The 23,128-nt window shown below is 38.2% G+C and overlaps 1 protein-coding gene across 2 annotated transcripts in view; it reads left to right on the top strand.

Annotated features, from left to right (window-relative positions):
• Positions 1-1,157: 1,157 nt before the first annotated feature.
• Positions 1,158-23,128, top strand: part of LOC122084584 (ran-binding protein M homolog) — a 38,178-nt gene continuing 16,207 nt past the window's right edge. Inside the window, exons 1-6 of one of the 2 annotated variants that reach the window (XM_042652954.1) lie at positions 1,158-1,806; positions 6,057-6,203; positions 7,416-7,502; positions 17,167-17,212; positions 19,154-19,230; positions 21,291-21,453. In XM_042652954.1, the coding sequence (XP_042508888.1) occupies positions 1,460-1,806; positions 6,057-6,203; positions 7,416-7,502; positions 17,167-17,212; positions 19,154-19,230; positions 21,291-21,453 (867 nt within the window). In that variant the 5' untranslated portion in view covers positions 1,158-1,459. The remainder of the gene's footprint in view (positions 1,807-6,056; positions 6,204-7,415; positions 7,503-17,166; positions 17,213-19,153; positions 19,231-21,290; positions 21,454-23,128) is intronic. The other variant, XM_042652947.1, reaches the window with a different exon arrangement.

Here is a 23,128-nt window from a genome sequence, read left to right as displayed (position 1 = left end):
ATCAATATATAAACATCAATTAGCACCTTTTAAGTTGAGCTCCTAGAGCTTTATATAGAACATGGGAAAGGTTCTTTGAACTGCTGGTGGAGGCTACACTAGCACCGCCCTCTCTCTAACGAACCATTGACCCCAACTTGATAGGTTGGTTCTCGACACCACCAGGATCAAGAACCCTCTCCCATAATAGATATACTGATTTTTAGTAGTTGTAACTTGTAACCAATTAGAGTATGAAAATAAAGAGAAAAAAATAACTACTGTTTTTTCAACAGTTTTTAATGTTTTGGTCAGCTTTCCAATCCAATCAACCCAGAACAAAACTAATAGATATCTGAAAACAATTTGATTGCCTATTATTTTATTTCTAATAGTACCTTGAAAGTCGAGGTAAAGAAGAGCTTTCAATTTTTTTTTTTTTAATATGACTTATTATTATTATGTTATTGTCAAATATTGTCATTGTCTTACATATTTTTTAAGTATACACTTGAAATTATTGGATTTACTCGTATTGAATTTTTTTTTTTTATTATACTAAAAGGGTAAAAATGTAAAGTTACAAATTATTTGATACATTAAGGGGTGTCAATAAGATAATCCCTTGTGTTAAAGCTTATGTTGGAGTTCTACCAAAAAGAAAAAAAAAAAAACCCATGTTAGAGGCGATTTTCTTGTTTATGTAATGAGGTGGATTAAGGACCTTTATTGGTATGATTACTTTTAAAAATCGACTGGAAGCTTAGTGGATTCCAATTAATCGTACTCATAAACCCTTCTTTTGAATCAACATAATCCCTAATAGATAGTTTAATTAGACTAATGAATCAAATCCATCAACTGGTCTAGATAAAAGCCATGAAACCTAACATTTACATATCCATTTTGGCCTCTTCATGGGTCCTTTATTGATTCCTATGGTTCCTTGCATGACCCCTTTCATACAGCAATTAAATAAAAAAAAATCCAAGTAAAAATGAATTTTTTGAAATAAAAAATCTCTACGGCCAATCTGCTTACTACCAAATTTATATACTTAGAAAACATAAATGTGCAAACGGTAAAGTCACGTGAAACGTGTCAGGTGAAGGGTATTTTCGTCATATCATTATTCCACATTTTAATGGTTAATGAGCGTTTCGTCATTTTGGTATTTTACCGTTTCTTCTCCTCTCAGGCGCTAAGTCTTTAGTTCTTTAGCTCCCAATCTCTGTTTTTCTTCAGTAATCCAACCATTAAACTCCGAAAATCGAATAATTTTTCAGAAACTAGGGTTTCCGTATTGGTGATCTTCGTCAGGGTGGGAGTGATTCGAGTTCCAGTGACAAAGAAGGAATTTTGAGATCGCGTTTGTTTTCATTTCCCCTCTCTTATTTTTTATAATTCCTGATATTTCGCTCAGTAAAGGTTGTTGTGTAACTGGAGACGAAACGAGGAAGAGAGATTGATTTCAATCCAGATGATAAGTGATCAGGATAGTGGTGGATTTAGTCTTGACCTCTCAAAATTTAGCTTTCGACGAGGCACGGATGATATGGACGTGGAGGAGGTAGGAGAGTTGCCGACGCGTCTCAATACCATAAATAGCTCTGGTGGTTTTCTGGTGGTTTCGACGGATAAGCTATCTGTTCAGTATACAAGTGTTAATTTGCATGGCCACGATGTGGGAGTTGTACAGGCGAATTGTCCGGCACCAGTGAAGAGGCTAGTGTACTATTTCGAGATCTTCGTGAAGAATGCTGGAGCAAAGGGTCAGATAGCTATTGGGTTTACAACTGAGAATTTTAAGATGCGAAGACAACCCGGGTAAGAATCCAATTCCGTCTTTCACTCTTTTGCTTTGTGTACAGTGCTCTTTTATGTCTTTTTTCTTCTTCTTCTTCTTCTTTTTTTTTTTTTTTTTTTTTTTTTTTTTTTTTTTTGTGTGTGTGTTTGTGTGTGTGTGTGTAATTGACTGCCGGGAAACAACTGTGAAATGATATATGCATTTTGTAGCAAAATACTGGGAAAATGTTCTTACTAGCATTTTTGCTGGTGAGGTCAGTGGGCATTGTATGCCAAATCACGGAATGATTTCTGCCTTCACTCTATATTGTGTATTTTTCGTGTTATGCGATTGCAGTTTCCAACCCATGAGGTCCACAAAAAGTAATAAAAAAAATAAAAAAGAAGTAATTTCTTCACGAACCATGAGATTCTATTTTGTTTATTAGGGGTTTGTGTTATCTAAAGCTAATTTCTGATTATTTTAAGTATGTTGGTTGACTGACAGTTGGTTGCTCGGAGGTTTGGAAATTTTTTTTGCAATCTTTAGATCTTAAACCAATGATACCATCTACTGGGGGGGGGGGGAGAACTCTTGATTAGGGCAGTAAGTGATAAACTAGAGAACTCTTGATTAGGGCAGTAAGTGATAAACTATGTTCGTAGATGCTTTTTTCTAGGTGTAGCTCAAAAGGCAATCTCTATTCTGTCCATCACACCCATTGCTGCTATGGCTATAGATACAGTGGAAAGAATAACAAAGTTCACGTGCTAGACCAGAAATAGTTGGGGTTAGGCTTAGTTGAGTAGAAGTGAGTTGGAATAGTGCTGCCAATTCCGGGGGTGTTGATGTTATGATCCTCTATGCTAGAGATTTTTTGACATTCTTCTTATTCAACAGAGGAACTAAAATTCAGCATGCTGAGCTGGATACTAAGGTTGAGAAAAAAATAAGATATTTTAGGATACAATGGATATAAGGAGAAAAAAAGATGAGAATGCTAACAGTACAAGAAAAACGCTGAGACAAAAATCATCACAACCTAGAACTTGAATTCTCTGGCTAATTGTTAATTCTTTCACCATTATATTATTGAATCCCTGGCTTCATGGACAAGTTAAACTGAAAATTTGCTTCTCATGGTGGTGAGATTATTGGTTTTTCCCATCATCAGTGACAGAATTTTTCTTGCTTGTAATGAAAAGGAAACTTGTTTAGATGGTGACAATATGTAATCAGGTTCTCTATGTTGCACTTGCATGCTGACCTTGAAATTTCAAAACTCAGGTGTGAAGTACTTTCCAAAGAGGGAAGCTTATGCTAGCAACAGTACAGGTTAGGCCGAGATATATGTTGACCATAGATCAACTAACCACTAAGGAACGACATCCAGATGTGTATCATGCGTTCTAAGGACTCATAAACCAGTCATTTCCCGATTTTTGAAATCCATATGTTCTTGGACCATGGAGTTAATCTGAAAATTTGCTACTCATGTTAGTATGAGCTGGTCCTTGTGAGATATGTTGGGCTAGATGCAGTGATGTAGGCTAGACACTTTCCAAGGTGTAGCTCAATGTTAAGTGTTTTGATTCCTGTCGTGATTATTTTGATGTTATTGAAAGAACCTGATGGCATGACCTTCAGCTGTCATGTGGAACCATCTCACTGATGCCCTGGATTCTAAAAAAACAGGGTTTCTGTTGGTCCACAAATGGCAAAGAATCAGAATGTTGGGGTATATGAGAATCCCAGCTTTGTGGATTTTATTTTCTTTTAATAGCTTTGGCTTTTTAGGGATGGTGTATATTACTATTACTATCCTTATTATTGTCTTTGCAATATTATATTTATTTCTCGAACAAAATAAATTTGATATTGTTTATGGAATGGACATATCTGATTCAGAAGAAATCCTTTATGAATTAGATAGTACGTCTGCTTCTGACTATTCAGATTCAGATATCGAATACATCTTCATGATGAACAGTTTTAAATCTGTTCATCCTGTAGATAGCCTTGTTCATCCTGTAGAAGACTTTGAGCCTATCCAGCAAGTTCCACAACAGGAACAAGCTACTGTAGCTCTTTCCGATTTCATCCGAGAAGATGTTACCATTAATAACCATACTTTAATGTCTCTCTATGAAAAACATAAAAAGATATCTTATGACGAAGTGGGCCATGTACTCTATGGCCTCTTTTGGGAGTCTCTCTTCGTCCTTTCATAAAATTTAATTTGTTTCTCCAGAAAATGGATAAAGGAAATTGACAGGCTAATGGCAAGGTAAGCTTGGACAAGAATCCCAGTTGCACTAGGATTTGGAAACCTAGCCACATTAGGAGTCTGCCGGATGAATCGTAGTTTAAGTAGAACTCCAAGAGTATGAATCCTTGTCAAACAAGACTCCTTGTCTAGGTAAGGTTAGATGTGTGGAATCCTATTTCTAATAGGATTGTGAAATCCTAATCCAAAGCTGATTAGATTAAATAAGGAAGCCTGAACTATAATAACATACAAGAACATGCTAAATTGTATAGTGGGAGAACATAGCAGGATTTTGAAGAAAATTGTAAGTTCAGATTAGCAAGGAATAAATCTAGACTTGCAGTATTGCAAATCTAGAATTGACGAAACAGATCAATTTGAGAATAGTTTTCCTGCTGGAAACTCTGGAGTCAAATGTAGAACAGAATAACAGAAGAAGAAGAAATATGATTGGGAATCCACCTTACCTGTGAAGAAAAATCCACTCTTCCACTATGGTAGAAAAAAGCAAAGCTTCAATATATGCACACGTATATATATATATATATATATATAGGGCGAGAGAACGCTACCTGATAGTGCATGTACCCACCAGCGCCTGCGGCCAATTGGAGGGCACGCATGAGCATCTTCAGCACAGGACAGCACGGTTTTTTCGTAGCCGTTATGTGTTGGTGCAGGTACACGTTATCAGTTAGCATTCTTTCTTCCGTAAAATTTTTATTCCTTCCCCAAGCAAACCTTCTTTGAACCAACAGCCGGATCCATCTTAGTTTGATTAGGAAGTCTATGCACAAAGAGAGCAAAGTCATGCAAACTCAGAAGCAGCACAGCAGCAGCATTGGTGCCCTTTTTGGCTGGCCAGTAGTGTTCTCTCATTGCAGTATATGTGTATATATATATATATATATAGGGGAAAAGAATGCTACTTGGTCGAATGGTCCTGCGCTCAGTCACAAGAGCCCACAAAATTACTGGCCCGCTCCCCATGAAATCTAGAATCCCATCCATGTTGATGATCCAGCACGCACTCTCATTGGCCCTCACACTAGTGCAGGGGACACATGACCAGGTAACGATCTCTTGCCCATTTATATATGTATATTATTTTAACATGACTTTAAATAGCTAAACTTAGTACTAATCAAAGTAGCTTTTTTAATTAACTAATAAAAGACTTGAAACAACCTAACTAATAATGAAAAATCTCGTATTACTAACTAATACCCACATTATGAGCCTATTAAAGTGGCCATTTTCAGTGAAATCCTGTTGGACAAATGCCCAATGCATGTGAATCCCAACCCAGAGTGTATTGCCACAAAAATTAGCCCACTTCTATGATTTGTTTGCATCACAGGGCAGGCCTGGTAGAGAAGGGTATCATTCTAGGTATGCATTGGAGGTGGAATATTGGGTTCAGGTAACCGAATCAGCCCTCAGAGGGGACCAATATAGGCTGGTTGGCCATTGTAGCTGATTCTTATTTTGCTTTGGTGGATACACATTCTGATATAGCACCGCCAGGGGGTGACCCAAATCTTTGATTAAACAATATCAAATTTACATGAACAATTGAATAAAGGTATGGGGAAGGAGAAGCAAGAGAATGGAAGAAAATAGAACTGGCAATCACATTCAGAGTTCCTAGGTCATAATTCATACAATTTGAAAGTTTTAAGATGATTTATAAAAAGTAAACATATGCTATTGATTTAAAGAAAGAATATTCATATGGTTTCGGTTTATCTTATGGGAGTTGGGCCTGGATTGGTAAAATTTAATCCAATTGTCTGCAGGTTTTATGTCTGGTAACTTGAACAATAAGGTTTATAACTAAAAAAAGATCATGTGCTGATGGAACCACAGTTGAATTGTCGAGTCTTTCATGGATGAAATTAATTTAATTTTGTTAGTTAAATTAATGTGGGTTTTACAGATTTGAAAAACCCACATTTCATCTTTTGATTTTAGGACATTCATTGTAATTCACTAATTAGTTAAGTTGCTTTTCTTTTTCAGTTGGGAAGCAAACAGCTATGGGTACCATGGGGATGACGGACTGCTTTATCGAGGGCTCGGAAAGGGAGAGACCTTTGGCCCAACTTTTACATCTGGTGATACGATTGGTGGTGGAATAAACTATGCTTCACAAGAGTTCTTTTTCACGTAAGACAGTTTCGCATTTTTACAATTCTTTGTATCTGGAGGTATTGTTGTGTTGTTGGCCATTCTTCACGGCATTCATTTTTTTCTTTGGGGTTATTGCAATGTAAGACTAGAATCACAAGTGATCCTAATCATAGGCAGGATCTGAAATTCTGGCTGAATAGAGAATTGTTTGATTACTCCCAAACCATAGCTCAAATGGATCTGAAACTAAGAGTAGATGAAGGTTCTATATGGGTCAACAAACCCTCAAAGGATGAGACAATTCGATGGTTGAATTGAGAGTTATGCTCGAAGAATGAAAAAGGAAACTTTATGGAGTTGTGCAGTAGCAGCAGCTACAGGCCTTGAATGGCCTTCAAACTGGTCTTTTGATGGAGCTTTTGAACTTCAACAAGCTTGTTTTAATCACTCCAACACTCTCTCACAGCAAACAAATAAAAGGAAAATAAAGAAAAGAAAGAGAAACGATGGAGGGGTTGAGAAGGGGGGAGAAAAATTAGTGAATGGGCATCTCACCCAACTGCATCTTACAACACAGCGTCATAAGTCATCTTTTTTGTTCAACTCAAAATCTTTCTTTTCATTATAATTGATGGGCTTTAAATAGCCTTACATTGCTTGGACTCAAAGACATAACAAAAAGGGAATCTGATGGACTGAAATAAAACTTTCTAATTTGTGTCTAACTTGCTAACCAAGCTTAACCAAATTAGAAATTAACAACTGAACACAAAAAAGAAACTAGCGTAAGTCATAAAATAGAAACTACTTGACTAACAATAAGGGAACCAAATAGGAAACTAAATCTCCTAACAAAACCTAACAAAATGGAAGTAAAATAGGAGATATGGACCCAAATTACTGGTCACATGTACATAACTCGTGTTATTGTTCATGTGAACAGTGTTTCATGAACAGTATTTTCTGAGTCTTAGTTTTGTCCTCTTCTTCAAGCTTTGATCTGCGTCATATTGCCCTTTTTACAAGCGCATCTGGAGACTGCAATTTCTGCTTTATTGTTAAAATGGCAGTTAATCTTTGTATTTGCTTATCATTTTCCTAGAAATTTAGATTAATTAAGTTGCAAAATCAACTTCGTTTTTCCAGCAGCTCTAGTTTGTCCTCTAAATTCTGCCTGTATTAGGTCTAACTCCTATTGCTTCAGAATGATTCTTATAGATTCAAATACTGCTTTATGTTGATGTGCAGTAAGAATGGAAAACTAGTTGGAACGGTGTACAAGGACGTTAAGGGTCCATTGTTTCCTACAATTGCTGTCCACAGCCAAAATGAAGAGTATGCCCTGCTACTTTTGTTTTCTCATTTTGCATCTGTCAACGTTTTCATTATTGTTTTGTCCTCTACTTCTTTCTGTAAAATTTTTCCTCTCTTTCTTACACTTTGTGATGTGTCAAATTTATTAGAGTTACATTTATTTAAGGTGGTGCTTAAGGCTTGTTACCAATGATGATTTTTATTATTAATATTTTTTAAATATACTTTAGGATTCACTATTTGGAAGAGAGTGTGTGTGTGTGTGTGTTTTATCCAAGATTTAAAGTATATGTATCGAGTATCCTATCGGTCGGGTGATTATAAGAGATGTATTGTATCATATCATATTGTATCGTATGATTTGTATCATATCTTATCGCAGGTAAGCTAAAGTTATACACAGGAATGGTCAAGACACACATGGAAATACACTTTGGAGCAAAAAACAGTATAAATAATTAAGAGTAATTTGCATGCCCCTCCCTTGGATTTTGCTCGTATTACAAACCCCCCTATGTTTTCAACAATGACATGGCCCTCCCTTGGACTATGGTGGGGCTTACAATTAACCCCTGTCCGTTAAGTTGAAACGGCTAAGTTGTTCCAATAATTCATAAATGCCTAGATTACCTTTCAATAATGTAGTTTGTGTCTTTTACCCTTTCAAAACAAAACCCCGAGGTACATAACATATCTTCATCATTCCCACCTAATCTCCCTTTCTTATCTCTTTCTTCTCTAGCTAACTGTGAACAACTCAGCTCATCTCCTTCTCCGGCAAAAATTGAGGAGTTTTCTGCATCATCAGTCATCACCAACAAAGATAAAAGCCACCATTAGATTCTGCAACTCCCTAAGCACCGATAATATTTAAGATCAAAGTGGATAACAAACCTGAACAACGAGGATGGCATTTATGGTTGATCAAACGGTAAGAAAAAAGGCATTTACCATCCAATCCAAGCAATACAGATTACATTCACTCTTATTGGAATTGCCGTGGATTCTACAGGGAATGAAGTAGTTCTCCTTCAACCATGGCGGACTCGAATCATCGTTCCACATTCCAAATATTGGGCTCAACTAAGAATACAAACACAAAATCCATCTAAACCCTTAACAATGGAGAGGGAAAAAAGAAAGTAAGATCAAATGATTGAGAACTCTTCCTTTTACCATGATTTTTTTCTGATTGCCTTTTTCAATCCCAATCTTCGGCTCTTGATTCTTGATAGCCAGCCTGTCCAGTTATGCAACAATAACTTGATATCCTGACCACAACTGAAACAAAAGACCCACATTATCAGAATCAATCAAAGGAGAAAGAAAAGAAAAATTTCAGAGAGGAAAGGATTCGAAAGCAGCTTTCATATTTGTGATAAAAGGCAAAAATATCCGGCAACCAAAGAAAATCATAAACATTGGCTTAAATCTCCATTAGGCCAGTCACTAGCTTCACCTGAACCTTGTAAAGAGGATCAAGAAGTGAAATCGGTGCCGTAAAGTTCTAGAAAACCAGCAGCAAAAGATAATTAGAGAAATGGGTAACTAAAATTTTGTACCTTGTAGAGAGGATTTCGGACTGAAATTGGCACTGTAGAAACAGAGGAAGAGAGCGGAAGGGAAGGAGAAGAAGTAGAGGAGTTATAGAGAGATTGTGAGAAAGAGAGCTAAAAGGAAAGGTTTAGAGGGCTAATTTCACAAAAATGATTGAGTTCTATGGTTCTCTCCTACGTAGACTTTTCTTCGCAGATCCATTTCTATTCTTCACCTTCGTTGGAGATGGATGTGCTTTCTCTCCTTCACCTTCGTCGAGATAGATGTGCTTTCTCCCCTTCACTTTCACCGGAGATGGGTTAGCTTTTCTGGAAAAGGGTTTTGAGAAGTTATAAGGGTAAAATAGGTATTTAGATTTTATGTGTTTTACTTGAAGACCTCATAAGGGTAAAATAGAATTTTACATATCAAAACTAGCACCACACTAACACGGTAAACTATTAGGGGTGTGGATGTTGACAACACCGGGGGGGTGGGGAGTTCTATTCTAAGAGCAAAGTCTAGGGGAGGGGCATGCAAACTACTCAATAATCAATATATAACATGCATTATGCATAAACACTAAAATGAAGAACAATGTATAGCAAGACAAGTGCATTCAATTGAAATTGTTATAAAGGATGAGATTTCTTATATGTAGTAATAGTCTATTTTCATGAAGAATGTCAGGGTGGTTCAAACTCATATATGGTGTTGCTTACTGATACGGCCAAATTGACTGCCCAGTAGGGTAAGGACAAGTGTCGCCCACCTGGACACGTGTCACCCACCTGATAGAGGCCGCAAGGACTCTACCACGTTAACCGCGTGAAGAGAATATCCCCTGCGAAGGGGATAGGACGTATCCGAGTAGAACTCTAAAAGGAAAGGAGGTGGACCCGAGGAGGACTCCTCCAAGGAAAGGGGAAACCCTAAACCCTAAGAGCTATATAAGAGGGCCCGTGAGGAAGGAAGAAGGTAAGCATCAATACCCACACCATTACTCCTGTAACAAAAATTGTGCGGCCGATCCCTAACTTGAGCGTCGGAGGACTAACCTCGGACAAAGCTCCGGGCCTCTGCCGTCTGTGCTTGTGCAGGATCAGCTCATACGGATTTTCGGCACCAACACTTACCAACCGAACATAAGCACAGTACTGACCCCAATCGAAATAGTGATGGTAATGCTTCTCCCAGTTATAGTAGAATCTTCTGTACTCTGCTATGGAGTGGCCAGTGTAATGTAGGACGAGATTTGAAATCTCAAACTAGACCCAAACTGCAGGACTTTTAAACCAAAGAACAACCACAGCCAATCCCAATACACTAGCAAATAGCAGACCAACAGAAATAGAGGTAAACCAGCAGCTATCGATCTCAGTATCCAATACCACTTAGGTCAGATAATAGTTGATCAAATAAATAAAACCAGCAGTAGTGATATGAAGCAACAGTCCCAAAGCAACAACAGAAAATGACAGAAACAGTATGAGGCAGGACAAGGCAATGGAATCTGATTCTATTCTGGAAAAATCACTACAGGACAAAATATGGGAGATTTTGAATTTCTCTCTAACAGCTGCACAGAAACATCTCAAACATGGATCGATCCTTAGTGGGGAATAGGAGAACAATCAACCAGAATTTCAGCCTTAACAGAAACCCCTAGCAGCTACAGTAGACAGGGCCGATTGTACCTCTACAGAGAATTCTGGGCAGAAACTTTAAACAATAAATACCTGGTTTGTAGCAGCAGTAGTAACTTGAATATAGACTTGAGAGAAAAGAAGAAAACACTCTTAGAACCCTCCTGGACTTTATGCCGCAAGGAGTCGCTTGGACAAACACCAAACCCTTCTTCCTTGATCAAACACAAAGAAACCTCCATAGAGGCCAGTGGTAGCAGCGGCAGCAGCAAGTCTTTTTTTTTTTCATTAATCAAAATCGTGGGGCTTTGTGTATGAGCCCTTCCTTTATTTATAATGATGGGGGAAGTGTTTACAAATAATAGAAACTCAAAGTTACTAAAACTACTAACATGTAGTTACTAAAAACTGAAATTGTAAACTAATGAAATTAGAAACTAACTTAAAGCAGGAATTAGAAACTAATTAGAGGACTGAAATTATTAGAAACTAAGTAACAATCCAATAACCCCCATCACTAACCCAAACCGTGGGCCATAATGAGCCAGATCTGGTCGACCCATTCAGCCACTTGGGTCGACCCTATTCTTCCTTCTTGAGTAGACCTTCGTTACTGCATCACAATGTCAGTAAAGTATCGAGTTGTCGTTTTGCCTAACCGCGTCCATAACTTCCATACCTTAAGAAGCCCCATGTCCATAGCCCGAAGAAGCACCTAAAGAAGTATATTGTCCATGGCTTAGTGAAGCACCAGTGTGATCCGAACTCATGCTTAATGACTCCATGCCCTCATAAGCACATCACTGTCATTTGGATTGAGAGGACGCTTACCCTTCCGACTGTAAGTTTGTGGCTGTGGGTGAGCACCATGATCCTCATCTTGGGTTGCATGTTTGTATCTTGCCTCACATGTGAATTGCAACATTTCATAAGTCTATGAAACCCCACCACCATCATCATCATCTTGTTGCCTCCATGCACTTGACCTCGTCCTCCTAATTAGAGAAACCTACCATTTTCTATGAAACCTCCTTCAATCTTTGATTTCAACTTTTAGAATGATCCAAACTTAGGTATTTAGGCATCCTTTGAATTGTTTTTGAGTGTAGATTGAAACTTGAAAGCCCCAACTTAAATCTAGGCTAAAAACCAAGTTAAGGGACTTAGGAAGACTCTCGGTTGGTGGTTTTTGATTATTATTATTATTATTTTTTGGGTTTTGGTGTTCTGTATTGAGAATGAATCCACATGGGCGTTTTAAGAGATGTATCGATAGTATGGGCATTATCACATCATTTCGCACCATATTGCCCGTTATGATGCAATACAATGGGATACTTAACATTTATAAAAAAAAGATGGATATGTATTGATGTAGGAGAAACCCTAGGCAATAAGGCCCCTATATAGGTTGGCTATTTTAACCACAATAATCGTGGACTGAACTCAAGTGTGGGTAGTCAGTAAGATTGAACAGCAGTACAAATGATTTAAATGCAAGTTTTAAAACCAAGAAAACCATAGAAGCAATAAACAGTAAAGTTCCTAGGCAATAGCATTGACTTAACAGAACTTGAGCAAGCAATATGGGGGTGGGAACAAGTCATAATAAAGTACCAAAGGGGTGCATGCATTTCAGGGTACTTAACAGTAATAAATACTATGCCCAGTCCTCAGTTTGCAGTCAATTATTGAAAAAAAATCAGTTACTGTTCATATGCAGAAATATTGCAAAGGTTAAATATAAGCAACCAAGAAAAGAAGGCTGCAGGGATTAAGCATGTGATGGGTGGGGGGTGGGGGGTTGGGGGGGGGAAGAATAGAAAACTGTACTATCTTAGTAATAGCAGGTAGGGGTTTCTGGTTTGGGGAGATAAAAGAGAAGAAAAGAAAAAACCAGAAGTGAAAGAATATAGGAAGAAGAGAGAGGGGGGGGGGGACAACTTACCTTAACTGCTGATAGAGAGAAGAGGAAGAAGGCCCATTGCTGATGAGAAAAGAGAACAGAGAATCACGCTGGGGGAGGGGAGAATAGAGCCTTGCGTCATCCACAATTCTGCCTTTTTTTTCTTGTCATTCATTCATTGAAAATCTGGCCATCGGCCTTACAATGTATTTATAAAATAAACTCTAAGAAAAAAAATCCAAACAGAATCTGCTAAATAAAAGAGTTCTAATACTTTAGGAAACAAATAAAAGGAATAAAAGAAACAGAATCTGCTAAATAGGTAAGGAGTCCTACCCTCTTAGGGAAATAAAAATACTACTTAATTAAAATAGATTTACTTCCTAACGAAAGAGAAAAAAAGAACATAAATTAGCTCCTCCTTGCATTGACTGCTAGTGGGGCCCATGTACAGCTGTTTGATCCTGCGTGGCTCTCCAAAGGTGGGCCCCAATCTGATCTTCATCCATCCAGCCAAATAGAGCCCAGGCTGGATGGTTCTCTCTGTCACCTCCTCTGGTAAACCCTAAAGCTTGGACTGATGTCCCCATAATGTATCAGCATGTGTCGTATCCTACTGACCAATACCGATATAATACAAGCCAATACTTAAAACCATGGTTTTATCTTAGTAGCTATAACTGGCCTCCTACTGATACCTGGGTTTGTTTTTTTTCTTCCCTGCTACTTCAAGCTGCAAGTAACTCAGAAACTTTGGATTAAGGTAAACTCAGTGACAGTTAAATTTTTCTTTGTAATGACCCAAGACTTTCATCCTTCACCTACACATTCTATTACTCATGATGGTTCACAAGCTACTAAAAATTCAAGAAGAATGTTATCATATTGGCTGCTTCAACACACAAAGGGAGGCCTTTCTATGTGGTCTGCAAAATTGTGCCACATGGAAGGGTGATGCGACAACAATGACCCTTGTTAAGATATGTACCACGATATGGGGAGTGTCCCTATTGTGGATGAGTTTTACTTCCTCACTTTAATTTATTTCTTTCCCTAGTTAGGAATTTAGGATAGATCTCTACTTACTAATTAGGATAGATTTCCTATTTTATCTTGCTTGTGGCACAAGGACTTAGTTTCCTAGTTTGATTGTACTACTTTAAGTGTTAATAAATATTGATGGTAGGGGGTGACTGGAAAAACCAGTCGGCTGCTCCCCTCTTGTAGTCTCTCTTCTCTTCTTCTCTCTTAATCTCTTTCTCTCTTCTCTTACTCTCTCAAGTTACTGGTTACAGATCTTGGTTTTGTAACATGGTATTAGAGCTATAACCAGTAGCAGTTTTGAGAGTCGTTCCAAAGTCTTTTTGCGTCTGATGAAACCCTAGATCTTCTAAAAAGAAGAACTAGGGTTTCCATGAAGATTATTTGTCTAAATAACCTATCTGCTACTAATGCTACTGCTACTGATCCCCATGGTTGCTGATTTCTGCTAACGTTTTCTGCTCCAAGCGAAACCTTAAATTCTCTTGCTGACGTGTTCTTGATTTTTCGATTTCTGAAAGTGACTCCATTATTGTTTCCCTCCTCTGTCCTGGTTTGTTCGACTTCCTCTTGTTTGTTGCTGGCCTTTGCGAGATAATTTTCTTTGCATCAATTCATGGATTGAATAAGTAGGGTTTCCTGGTTTGTTGGATTCAAGTGGTGGCCTCCACTGGTTTCTTGTGGAAGAAGACGTCTTCTTCTCTGTTCTTGTTGCTGGGTTTCTTTTTATGCTATCAATTTGCTGCAATGATTTGTCGCTGCTTCCAAGCTTCCGCCTAGATTACCGCCACCTCCTTCTTGCAAGTTACAGGTTGCTGAGATTGAAGATGCTTTTCAGTTCTGATTTTCAAAATCTATGGGTTTCGAATCATTTTGTTGCGACAAGATTTTTCGCCATGGTTGTCGAAGTTAGAGGCTTGGTTTCCGCTGCTCTTGCTCCTGCTCGTGATTGAGTTTCTGTTTACTTCTGCTGGTTACTGCTTGTTCGATCATCTCAATTGGAAAGCTGATGGAGTATTTCCGTGGTTCTGCCTCGATCTCTTTCTCAATTTTATGGTGTATTCAGCTGTTGTCCAAGGTTGAAGACCCACGATTTGTTGGTATCTTTCCATGTCTACCGCCCCTCTCTCCTAAAGGGGCTGTGCAGCCAAAATCTGGAACTACTGCCGCCTTGGTTATGTCTTGAGGTTGAAGACGACTTCAACCCCTAAATTGTGGCTTTTGTTTCAAAGCCTTATTTCTGGTTTTCCATATTTGCCCCTCCCTTGATTCTTAGTTATGCAAATATTCATATTTATTATTATTTTCTTAGCTTCCTAGTTTACCCCTCCCATTACCACTAAGTTCCTCTTGTCCTTATTTACTTTCCATTCCCAATTTACCCTCTGGCCTTGGATTGTGCTTTTATTTGAAATTCAATTATTTACCGGCATTCCATTCCTACTTTTTCTTTACCAACAGCCCCTTGCAAATTCTAGTTTATTACCAATTACCAAATTACCACTATTTCAATGGAATTGGGTTCTATTTTTCTTGGCTGGGCCCATAATTGGGTTCAAAACTGAGATTGCATGGATTAATTACAGATTTTCCATTTTTGAGCACCCAATTTAGGGTATTGGACTCCTAGATTGCATCAGTTAGGGTTACAATTTTTTGGAAAATTGGTACTTGCATGAAGATAATTTGCTACAGTGTGAGGGAGATTGGAAATTATTTTTTGCTCTTGACTATGGGATTATATGTACTGCTCATCCTTTGAGATGCTAATTATTGGACATTGTATGTCCACTTGTTATGCTACACGTGAGGGGGAGATTGGAGTTATTATCTACTCAATTGCAGGTCTTATATTATCTGCTTTATTCTGGTACTTGTTACCTTGGCACTCTGATGCTGCTACTTGCTTACCCTGGCACCCGATGCTGCTACTTGCTTACCTCAACACCTGATGCTGCTACTTGCTTACCCCGATACCTGATGTTGCTGCTTGCTTACCCTGGCACCCGATGCTGCTACTTGCTTACTTGGCAACCTGATGTTGCTTCTTGGTCCTCGACAACCTGATGTCAATTTATGCTTACCCCTGCAACCTGTTGTTGCTACTTCTTACCTACTACCTGCCTTCTTTGGGAAGCACCTTTGATGCTACGGACTTTATGGTGTGGATGATTGGAGTTCTCTCTGTGCTCTCTAGCGTCTACCACTACTACTCAAGACCGGTGTTATGTTTAATTTTCTATTCTTGTTGGTCAAAGCTGGAAGTTTTCTTTTGATATATGTATACTCTAGCTTGAGGGGGAGTGTTAAGATATGTACCACGATATGGGAAGTGTTCCTATCGTGGATGAGTTTTACTTCTTTGCTTTAGTTTATTTCTTTCCCTAGTTAGGATAGATCTCTACTTACTAATTAGGATAGACTTCCTATTTTATCTTGCTTGTGGCACAAGGACTTAGTTTCCTAGTTTGATTGTACTACTTTAAGTATTAATAAATATTGATGGTAGGGGGTGACTGGAAAAAACAATCGGCTGCTTCCCTCATGCAGTCTCTCCTCTTCTTTTCTATGAATCTCTTTCTCTCTTCTCTTACTCTCTCAAGTTACTGGTTACAGATCTTGGTTTTGTGACAATGACCTTGATTAATAAGGCATGGTCTGGATTGTCCATGCGTTAGCCTAATTCAATCATATATCCTCTGTATTGGAATTTTTCATGTATTTTCAGCCTTCTGTTTATTTACAACCATTTTTCAAAAGATTCTTTTTCCTAGTGGATTACTTAAAACTTTATCTTGCTATGCGGGGAACTCATTTTGGGATGTAACTTTACATGTGAGCAGGGAGCCTTGGGGCCCTACATGCCTTATTGGGTCCCACAACTCCCACCTGATATATGACATGGCAGATAATAGGGCCATATAGGAAGGCATTCCTAGATGGATTTGCAGCACGGCAGCTGCATTAAATTATTGTAGCTTAGATGGGGATGTTGACTGCTGAGATAGATGAATGACAAGACTGGGAAGGATAGAATCATATATGGTTGCATGAGGGGGACTTGGCAGTAGTAGTGCCAATATGTGACAAGGAAAAGTTGATTGAGATGGTTTGGAACTTTGCAATAGAGATCAGTGAATGCACCAATTAGGATTAATATGGTATTAACTGGAATTTGGAGGTGTTAAAAGAATAAGGGAAGGGAAAAAATGACTTAGTTTGAAGCATTGGTAAATGATGTGTCTTCTTTTGAGTTAACATGAGATCTAGCCTGGAAATGGAGTGGCATGACAATAGGATTGTGTTGGCCACCCAAGTGGTTGGGTAAGGCTTTGGTAGTTGAGTTTTCTTTTGGTTTTGGAAAAGAAGTTCCTTTATCCATCTTTTCCTAGAAAAATCATTAGCACTTCTTTAATCTTGATGTGCTCCTTGAATGTCTTAATTTGCAGATATCACATTCATATTGAGTTTTAAAACTTTCTATGCAATTTTGTGTTCTACCAGAGAGTTTGAGATTCTAATATTTTCAGACATATATTTAATGTTAATTCTTCAGGGTGAATGTCAACTTTGGGCAGAAACCATTTGTTTTTGGTATTGAGGTAAGCTATTACTCTTATATTTTCTTCCTTAGCACTTCCATCTTGTTGCGCTCTCTTTCTGTTGTGACAAGGTCCAAGAATTTTGTTTTGACTGGGATTTCGACCCTGGTTGAAACAGAAATATACTACCAAAATGGCTGAAATGTCACTGAAATATGATCCCCATTTCGGTGAAAAAACTGAAACATTGAAGAACCCTCAATTCGCATGCCATTTTGTTTTGTCAAGTGTACTGTGTTATGATATGGTATTGTGTACGTTCCATTATCAGGTGAGCCTGTTGTGTTGCATACTTTCTCTGGATTATCATTTGTTCATAATGTTAAGAGTTCAATATCTATGTTCGATAATATATACTGGTAAAAGGTTAAGTTTCGTATTTGCACCAGTTTCTGTAAGGACTTTGCAGGTGCCTGTGCCATTGCATGTCCAATAGAATAAATGGAGGGACTTCATAAAAATATTTTGGAGATGTCTTTTTATATTTATTTTGTTTTCTTTCTTTCTTTTAGTGATGTCATACTCATTTTTTTTTTTATACTAATGTAAAAAATATACATACTGATTTCGCATATATAAAAAGAGAGGTCTTTTTTCACTGTGCTTTAGGTTCTTATTACTTGCTATTTTGTAATTGTTTGGTCTTTCTTTATTAATTCAACTATTAGGTTTATTTGAATGAGATAACTGTTGAATGCTCATGAGGAATTGATTTATGAGCTTGATCCTGTATGAAAGCACCTGGAACGTTTTTGCGTTTGATATGTTTTGAGAGCCCAATTGTTTTGAAAGTCCATCACTGCCCATCCACAAGATTCATCACCAACATTTGCCAGGTATCTTAACCTAGGGAATGGCTCACTCAGACTGAAAGGACTGTCTAAACATGTCAAAACTGGTTGAAACCAGGTACATTTTTAATTTTGGTACCTAGTTTGTTTCGGAGTGGGTCAAAACCAACCTACGAAATTTGAGATTTAGAACTATGGTTTAGACAAATGCATTTATACTGGTGGATCTTCCCATCTCTTGTGACCAGATTTATTGGCCTTGGAGGCAGATCACTTTTTGGCACTGTTATAGTTCTTTGATGTAATTTTGAAAGGATGAATAATATGCTACCATGTTTTGGGTATATGGGTGATGCAAGACATGTCGTTTGGAGAATGGGAGGATGAATTCTTTACCTGGCCATGGAATATCTCTTGAAGTTGCAACCATAGTTTGAAAACTTGGCTTTCAGTCTCGTTTCGGCTTGATCAAAATTTCGCCAAAACGGTTCCTTGTTTACCGTGAATTTCAGTTGGGCGTTTCTGGCTCGGGGGGGTGATATGATTGCAATGACTGGATTTTTTTGCTGAAACAGTGCATTTTTGCCCCCAGTATAGACATGCCCGAAATTTCGACCAAAACAATGTTGAATCCCTGATTCATGGGGCATTTTGTATTGGCCATATCAAAAATCATCTAAATTGTTGAAATTTCAGCAAGATTTTCCCGAGTTTTTGAACTATGGTTGCAACATTGCCCTTAACATTCTGAATCATTTGCTTGAACGTATAACATATTAAGTGTGCACTTTTGTATGATGTTCCCAATGAGTTGAGGCATAGTGTATTATATTTGCTGTCTCTTGTTAGAGTATATGTTTCGGGAGGAAAAGCAAGTGCAATCACAGACACGTGTGCGTACATGGAACACACTTTTGTTTTCCTGGTTATGCACCTGTTGAAGGATTTATTTTTCTTTTCGGTTGGTGAAGTTTTGCATGTAGCAAGTGACTTGGCAAAACGTTACCTGTTAAATTTGTTCATTTCTATTGCTAAACACTTTCTTTCCATTGTAAAGCAATGATCTGTGAATGGATTTTCGGACATCGTCTATCTTGTATAGATTTTGAATTGCTGTTTCTATTCTCTAATTTCTATTGCTCTTGCTTAGGCTTTTGCACTGGAAGAAAGAATGAAGCAGCAGATGATGATTGAGAAAACATCACTGCCTCTTAACATTAGTCATCGGTATGTTCACTATTGGTTTGAGCTTGTGTTCCATTGGACTTTCCATTTGTGGGTAAAAGTTGAAAGTTTTAATCATATTGTCTGCTTCTTCATATTTTAATGTTTTTTGTACATATACTTATTGCTCGCAAGTTATAGCTTGCTTTATGCTTAGTGTGTGTGTCTTAAGATACATGGAGAGAACTGGTACTAAACTCAATTCTGACTCTTCAATGCATCTTTTTTTATGCGACAATTCTTGGATCACCGAATAAAACTTCAAATCCAAGGTTTTTCTGTTTGGAAGATTGACATGCTAGTTTGCAATAGTATCATGAGCTTTCAGTATTGGAAGATCTGGTGATGCAGTTGGGCGTGGGATGATTTGGGAATAATTTAGTACTTTGATTTGTTTCCTTTATTGTTAGTATAGGGTGTGGTCAAGTTAGTAGGAAGATTCAGATTTTATTTCAGTTGCTAATTTAACTAGTTTCCATTGTTAGGTTTTGATTTTCCTTTTTATAGCCATGTAACATGGTAGAGTAGCCGAGTAGGACAGATTTGAAGTTTTTTAATTCATTGAAAATTTGAATGAAGCTTTGGCTTGAAACCATGAAGGCCATGATTGCTTTTCTCCTTCCCCTTTCCTGACCTTCTCTTCTTTCCTCTTCCCTTTCTTTCTTCCTTGTTCCCTGTTCTCTCTCTCTGTTCTGGGCGATAGTTGCAGCACCAAACAAGTAGATCGATCTCCCTTACTCTTGAATTGCCTGGACTGTGGCTTTGATTGAGGGATCTCTACCTATAGGCGACTCAAACCCTTTAGTCCTTGATCGGAAACCTATCCCTGTGGTGAGAAACAAGACCTGCAAGGCTGCAACAAGACTGAAACCCTATCTATGTTTGCATGTTTAAACCGTGGAGCAGTTGCAGGAGCAGTGTTTAAGCACTTGTAGATGCACGGAGAATGCCTTGAATTGTGATGCTTGTGCATCAAGGACCCCTCAAAACTTTCAAATGTAAATTGAATAAAAGGAAGAATATGGAAAAATTTGAAGAAAATTAATGAAAGGCATCCAACTATGTCCGTGACTCTTTAAAACACATTTAAATGGTTAACTATAGAGCATTCTGATTAAAAAAACGAAAGAAGTTTCAGCCATTACAAAAGAGATAGAATGTCACAACTCATATTAATTGACAGGGACAAGGTGGCGGAGTGCCCAGTATGTGTCATCCTCTCCCTCCCTGATGTAGATACGCACCCATGGAGCGATCCATACCCATCTAGGCATCCAGCCAAAGATGAACCAGACCCATATTGAGTCCTTAGTCTAGTAGGATTTTAGAAATTTACTTTATTTAGGAAGATTGCCTTTTATTTGATTCATTATCAAGCATGAAGAAGAATATTCAAAGGGAAAGGGGTGGGGGGAGAGAAGGCTTAAGCCAACAAGGAAAAGCCAGCCTGAGGGCCAAAACTACAGGAAACAAAGAAACAAATACAAGAGCAGAAAAAGCCCAAACAACCAACAAACAAAACAGGCATCACAGCCAAAATCATCTCAAGGAGAGGAGGGGAGGGGAGGGCTTCAACTAGGCAGAGGGGGGGGGGTCCATGGTGGCTTCAGAAGGAGGAATGATGTCCACCCTCCGGTTCCAAGAAGTGATGATATGGGCATTCTAAGGGAGTTGGAGACAGGGCGGCCTTGAAGGATATGGATTTTGGGGGTAACGTCAAAGTAGATAGCTTTTCAAATCTCCTCTAGAGAGCAAGATTTGGGGGTCCATCTACGAATGTTACGCTCCATCCATAGGTGATTGATGGTTGCAGAGAAAGCCAATTTACCAACAATATCACAGTTATATAACTCAGTATGTCTAAGTTTGTTCAAGTGGATCTCGGTGGTCGCTGATTGTTGTTGTTGTTGATAAGTTGGAGTTCTTTTTTATATATTTTTGTAAATCCTAAATTTAAATTGGTATTCTTGCTACCATTATGTTTATATCGTCCATTCACTTTCTTTTGCCTCATGTTTTCTTTTGTTCTCTAACTCTCTTTTTTTTTGGAATGTGGGAACCAGGCTAGTTCGTTCCTACTTACAACACTATGGGTATCAAGATACACTTAATTCATTTGATTTGGCAAGTAAAAGTACACTCCCTCCTATTCCTGTAGCTCAAGAAAATGGCATTGATGAGCAAGCCGATGCATATGCACTAAGCCACAGAAAGATTCTTCGTCAGGTAAGAAGATCAGGTGTGATGGGCTCTGAGATATTTTTGGTTTACAGTAGCAAGCTTTAAGTGCACTTTACTTATATTCTTGGTTGGAGGGAAGCAATTTCTTTTTCATGCAGTCACAATTTGGTATGTTTCTCATGTTCAATTGTGTACGCAATTTCCTGGTAGGGTTTATTGGGAAACACTGTCCGTTCTGAGTGACTCCTCAATTTGTTGGCGTTGTTTTGGTGTGTGACATTAGATTCTGAGTCTTTCTTAGTCACTTTTTTTTTTTTTTTTTTTTTTTGTAATTTGTTGCGAGAATTTTTTTTGGTGACAGTAGGAGCCTAGTCTTGGTTACTTTTTTTGTTTTTTTTTGGGTTTATTAAGTGTGAAGTATGTCTTTCCTTGATATATAGAGGAGGGTTGTCTGGTTGGGCAATCGGGCTATATGTTGAGGTTAAAGATTCTTTACAAGGTCCACCTTTCCCACTTTATATAGTGTATTAGAAAGGTTTTGAGAAATATTGTTGGGAAAGAACAAAAACTGGAGACATGCATGCTGATATGTATCAGGAGGGGGATGATTGATGCCGCAAGCTCCTCTGTTCTTAGAATGCCCATAATATCTGATTTCTTGGTCCAGTTTCATCTTTATATTCATCATCCTTACTGAAATTCTTTCCTATTGATGCACATTTGTTTATTTCTCACTCAGAGACTGTTGGTTCTGATACTTGACTCGTAAGAGGAGAAAATGATATTTGAGACTTGAGAGTGGTAAGAGTGGTGTGCTTTGAGTGGCTGGTTTGCTTGTGTCAAAGGCCGTCGAGATCTCAAATGATTAAGCCCTATTAATGGCTTGATATAGATGAGTGAAATTTTATGTTGATACGGATCAGGGTTCCAAAGCTGGACTCGGATCACTTATGGGCCCATTCAAGTGTGCAATAACCAAATAAATGTAAATAAATTGAAGTTGCAAAGGGGAATGACACTCTTGTAAATAACCAGAAGTTTCTTATGTTTAATGGATCGGTTAAGAAGAGGGGACAAGTGGGAATTTGAATGTATTGTTCAAGGCTGGAGTTGGAACTAGAGGTAACTAAAGGGCAAAGTGGTATAAAAGGGGTTATAGGGGTAATGGGAAACTAAAGAAAGAAAAGGTCTAAGCATTACTCATGATTGAAGATTCATATTCAACCTTCGAACACACCCAAAACCAGCGGAGGTTGCTTCGATTCCACTGGAGATCTACTTCTGCTCAGGCTTCAGAATGATCTGAAATTGCCAGTAAAAGTCGGAAACTCAATGGCCTCTTGATCCCAGCCAATAAACACCTCAAACAGCAGTTGAAGAAGGTGGGTTGCCTCTACAACTCAGATCTGACGGTACAGCAACAAATCAGGTCTGAATCCGAGTTCAATCTGACACCGAAAGGGTTCTTTGGGGCTGAGATTCTTGGGTTTCAATCGACTATCGGAGCATAGTGTTAGTCCAAACTATCAGGCTGATATTTGCTTAATAGTCTCTTTGATTCCTTGTCTGTTCTGTAGTTGCAGAAAATAAAGAGACGAAACAATAATAGGAGAAAATAGAATCGAAGAAGAGGGATATACAGAGTAGAAATGCAGAAATGCCACTGTTGCCTCCATCATCTCTAATGGTGTCTGGTCTCCCCTTCCCCCCCCACCCCCCC

This window comes from Macadamia integrifolia, chromosome 1, assembly GCF_013358625.1.
Source record: "Macadamia integrifolia cultivar HAES 741 chromosome 1, SCU_Mint_v3, whole genome shotgun sequence".
Lineage (NCBI taxonomy): Eukaryota > Viridiplantae > Streptophyta > Magnoliopsida > Proteales > Proteaceae > Macadamia > Macadamia integrifolia.
Note: the sequence above shows the minus strand (reverse complement) of the source record. Positions and strands in the feature narration are given on the sequence as shown.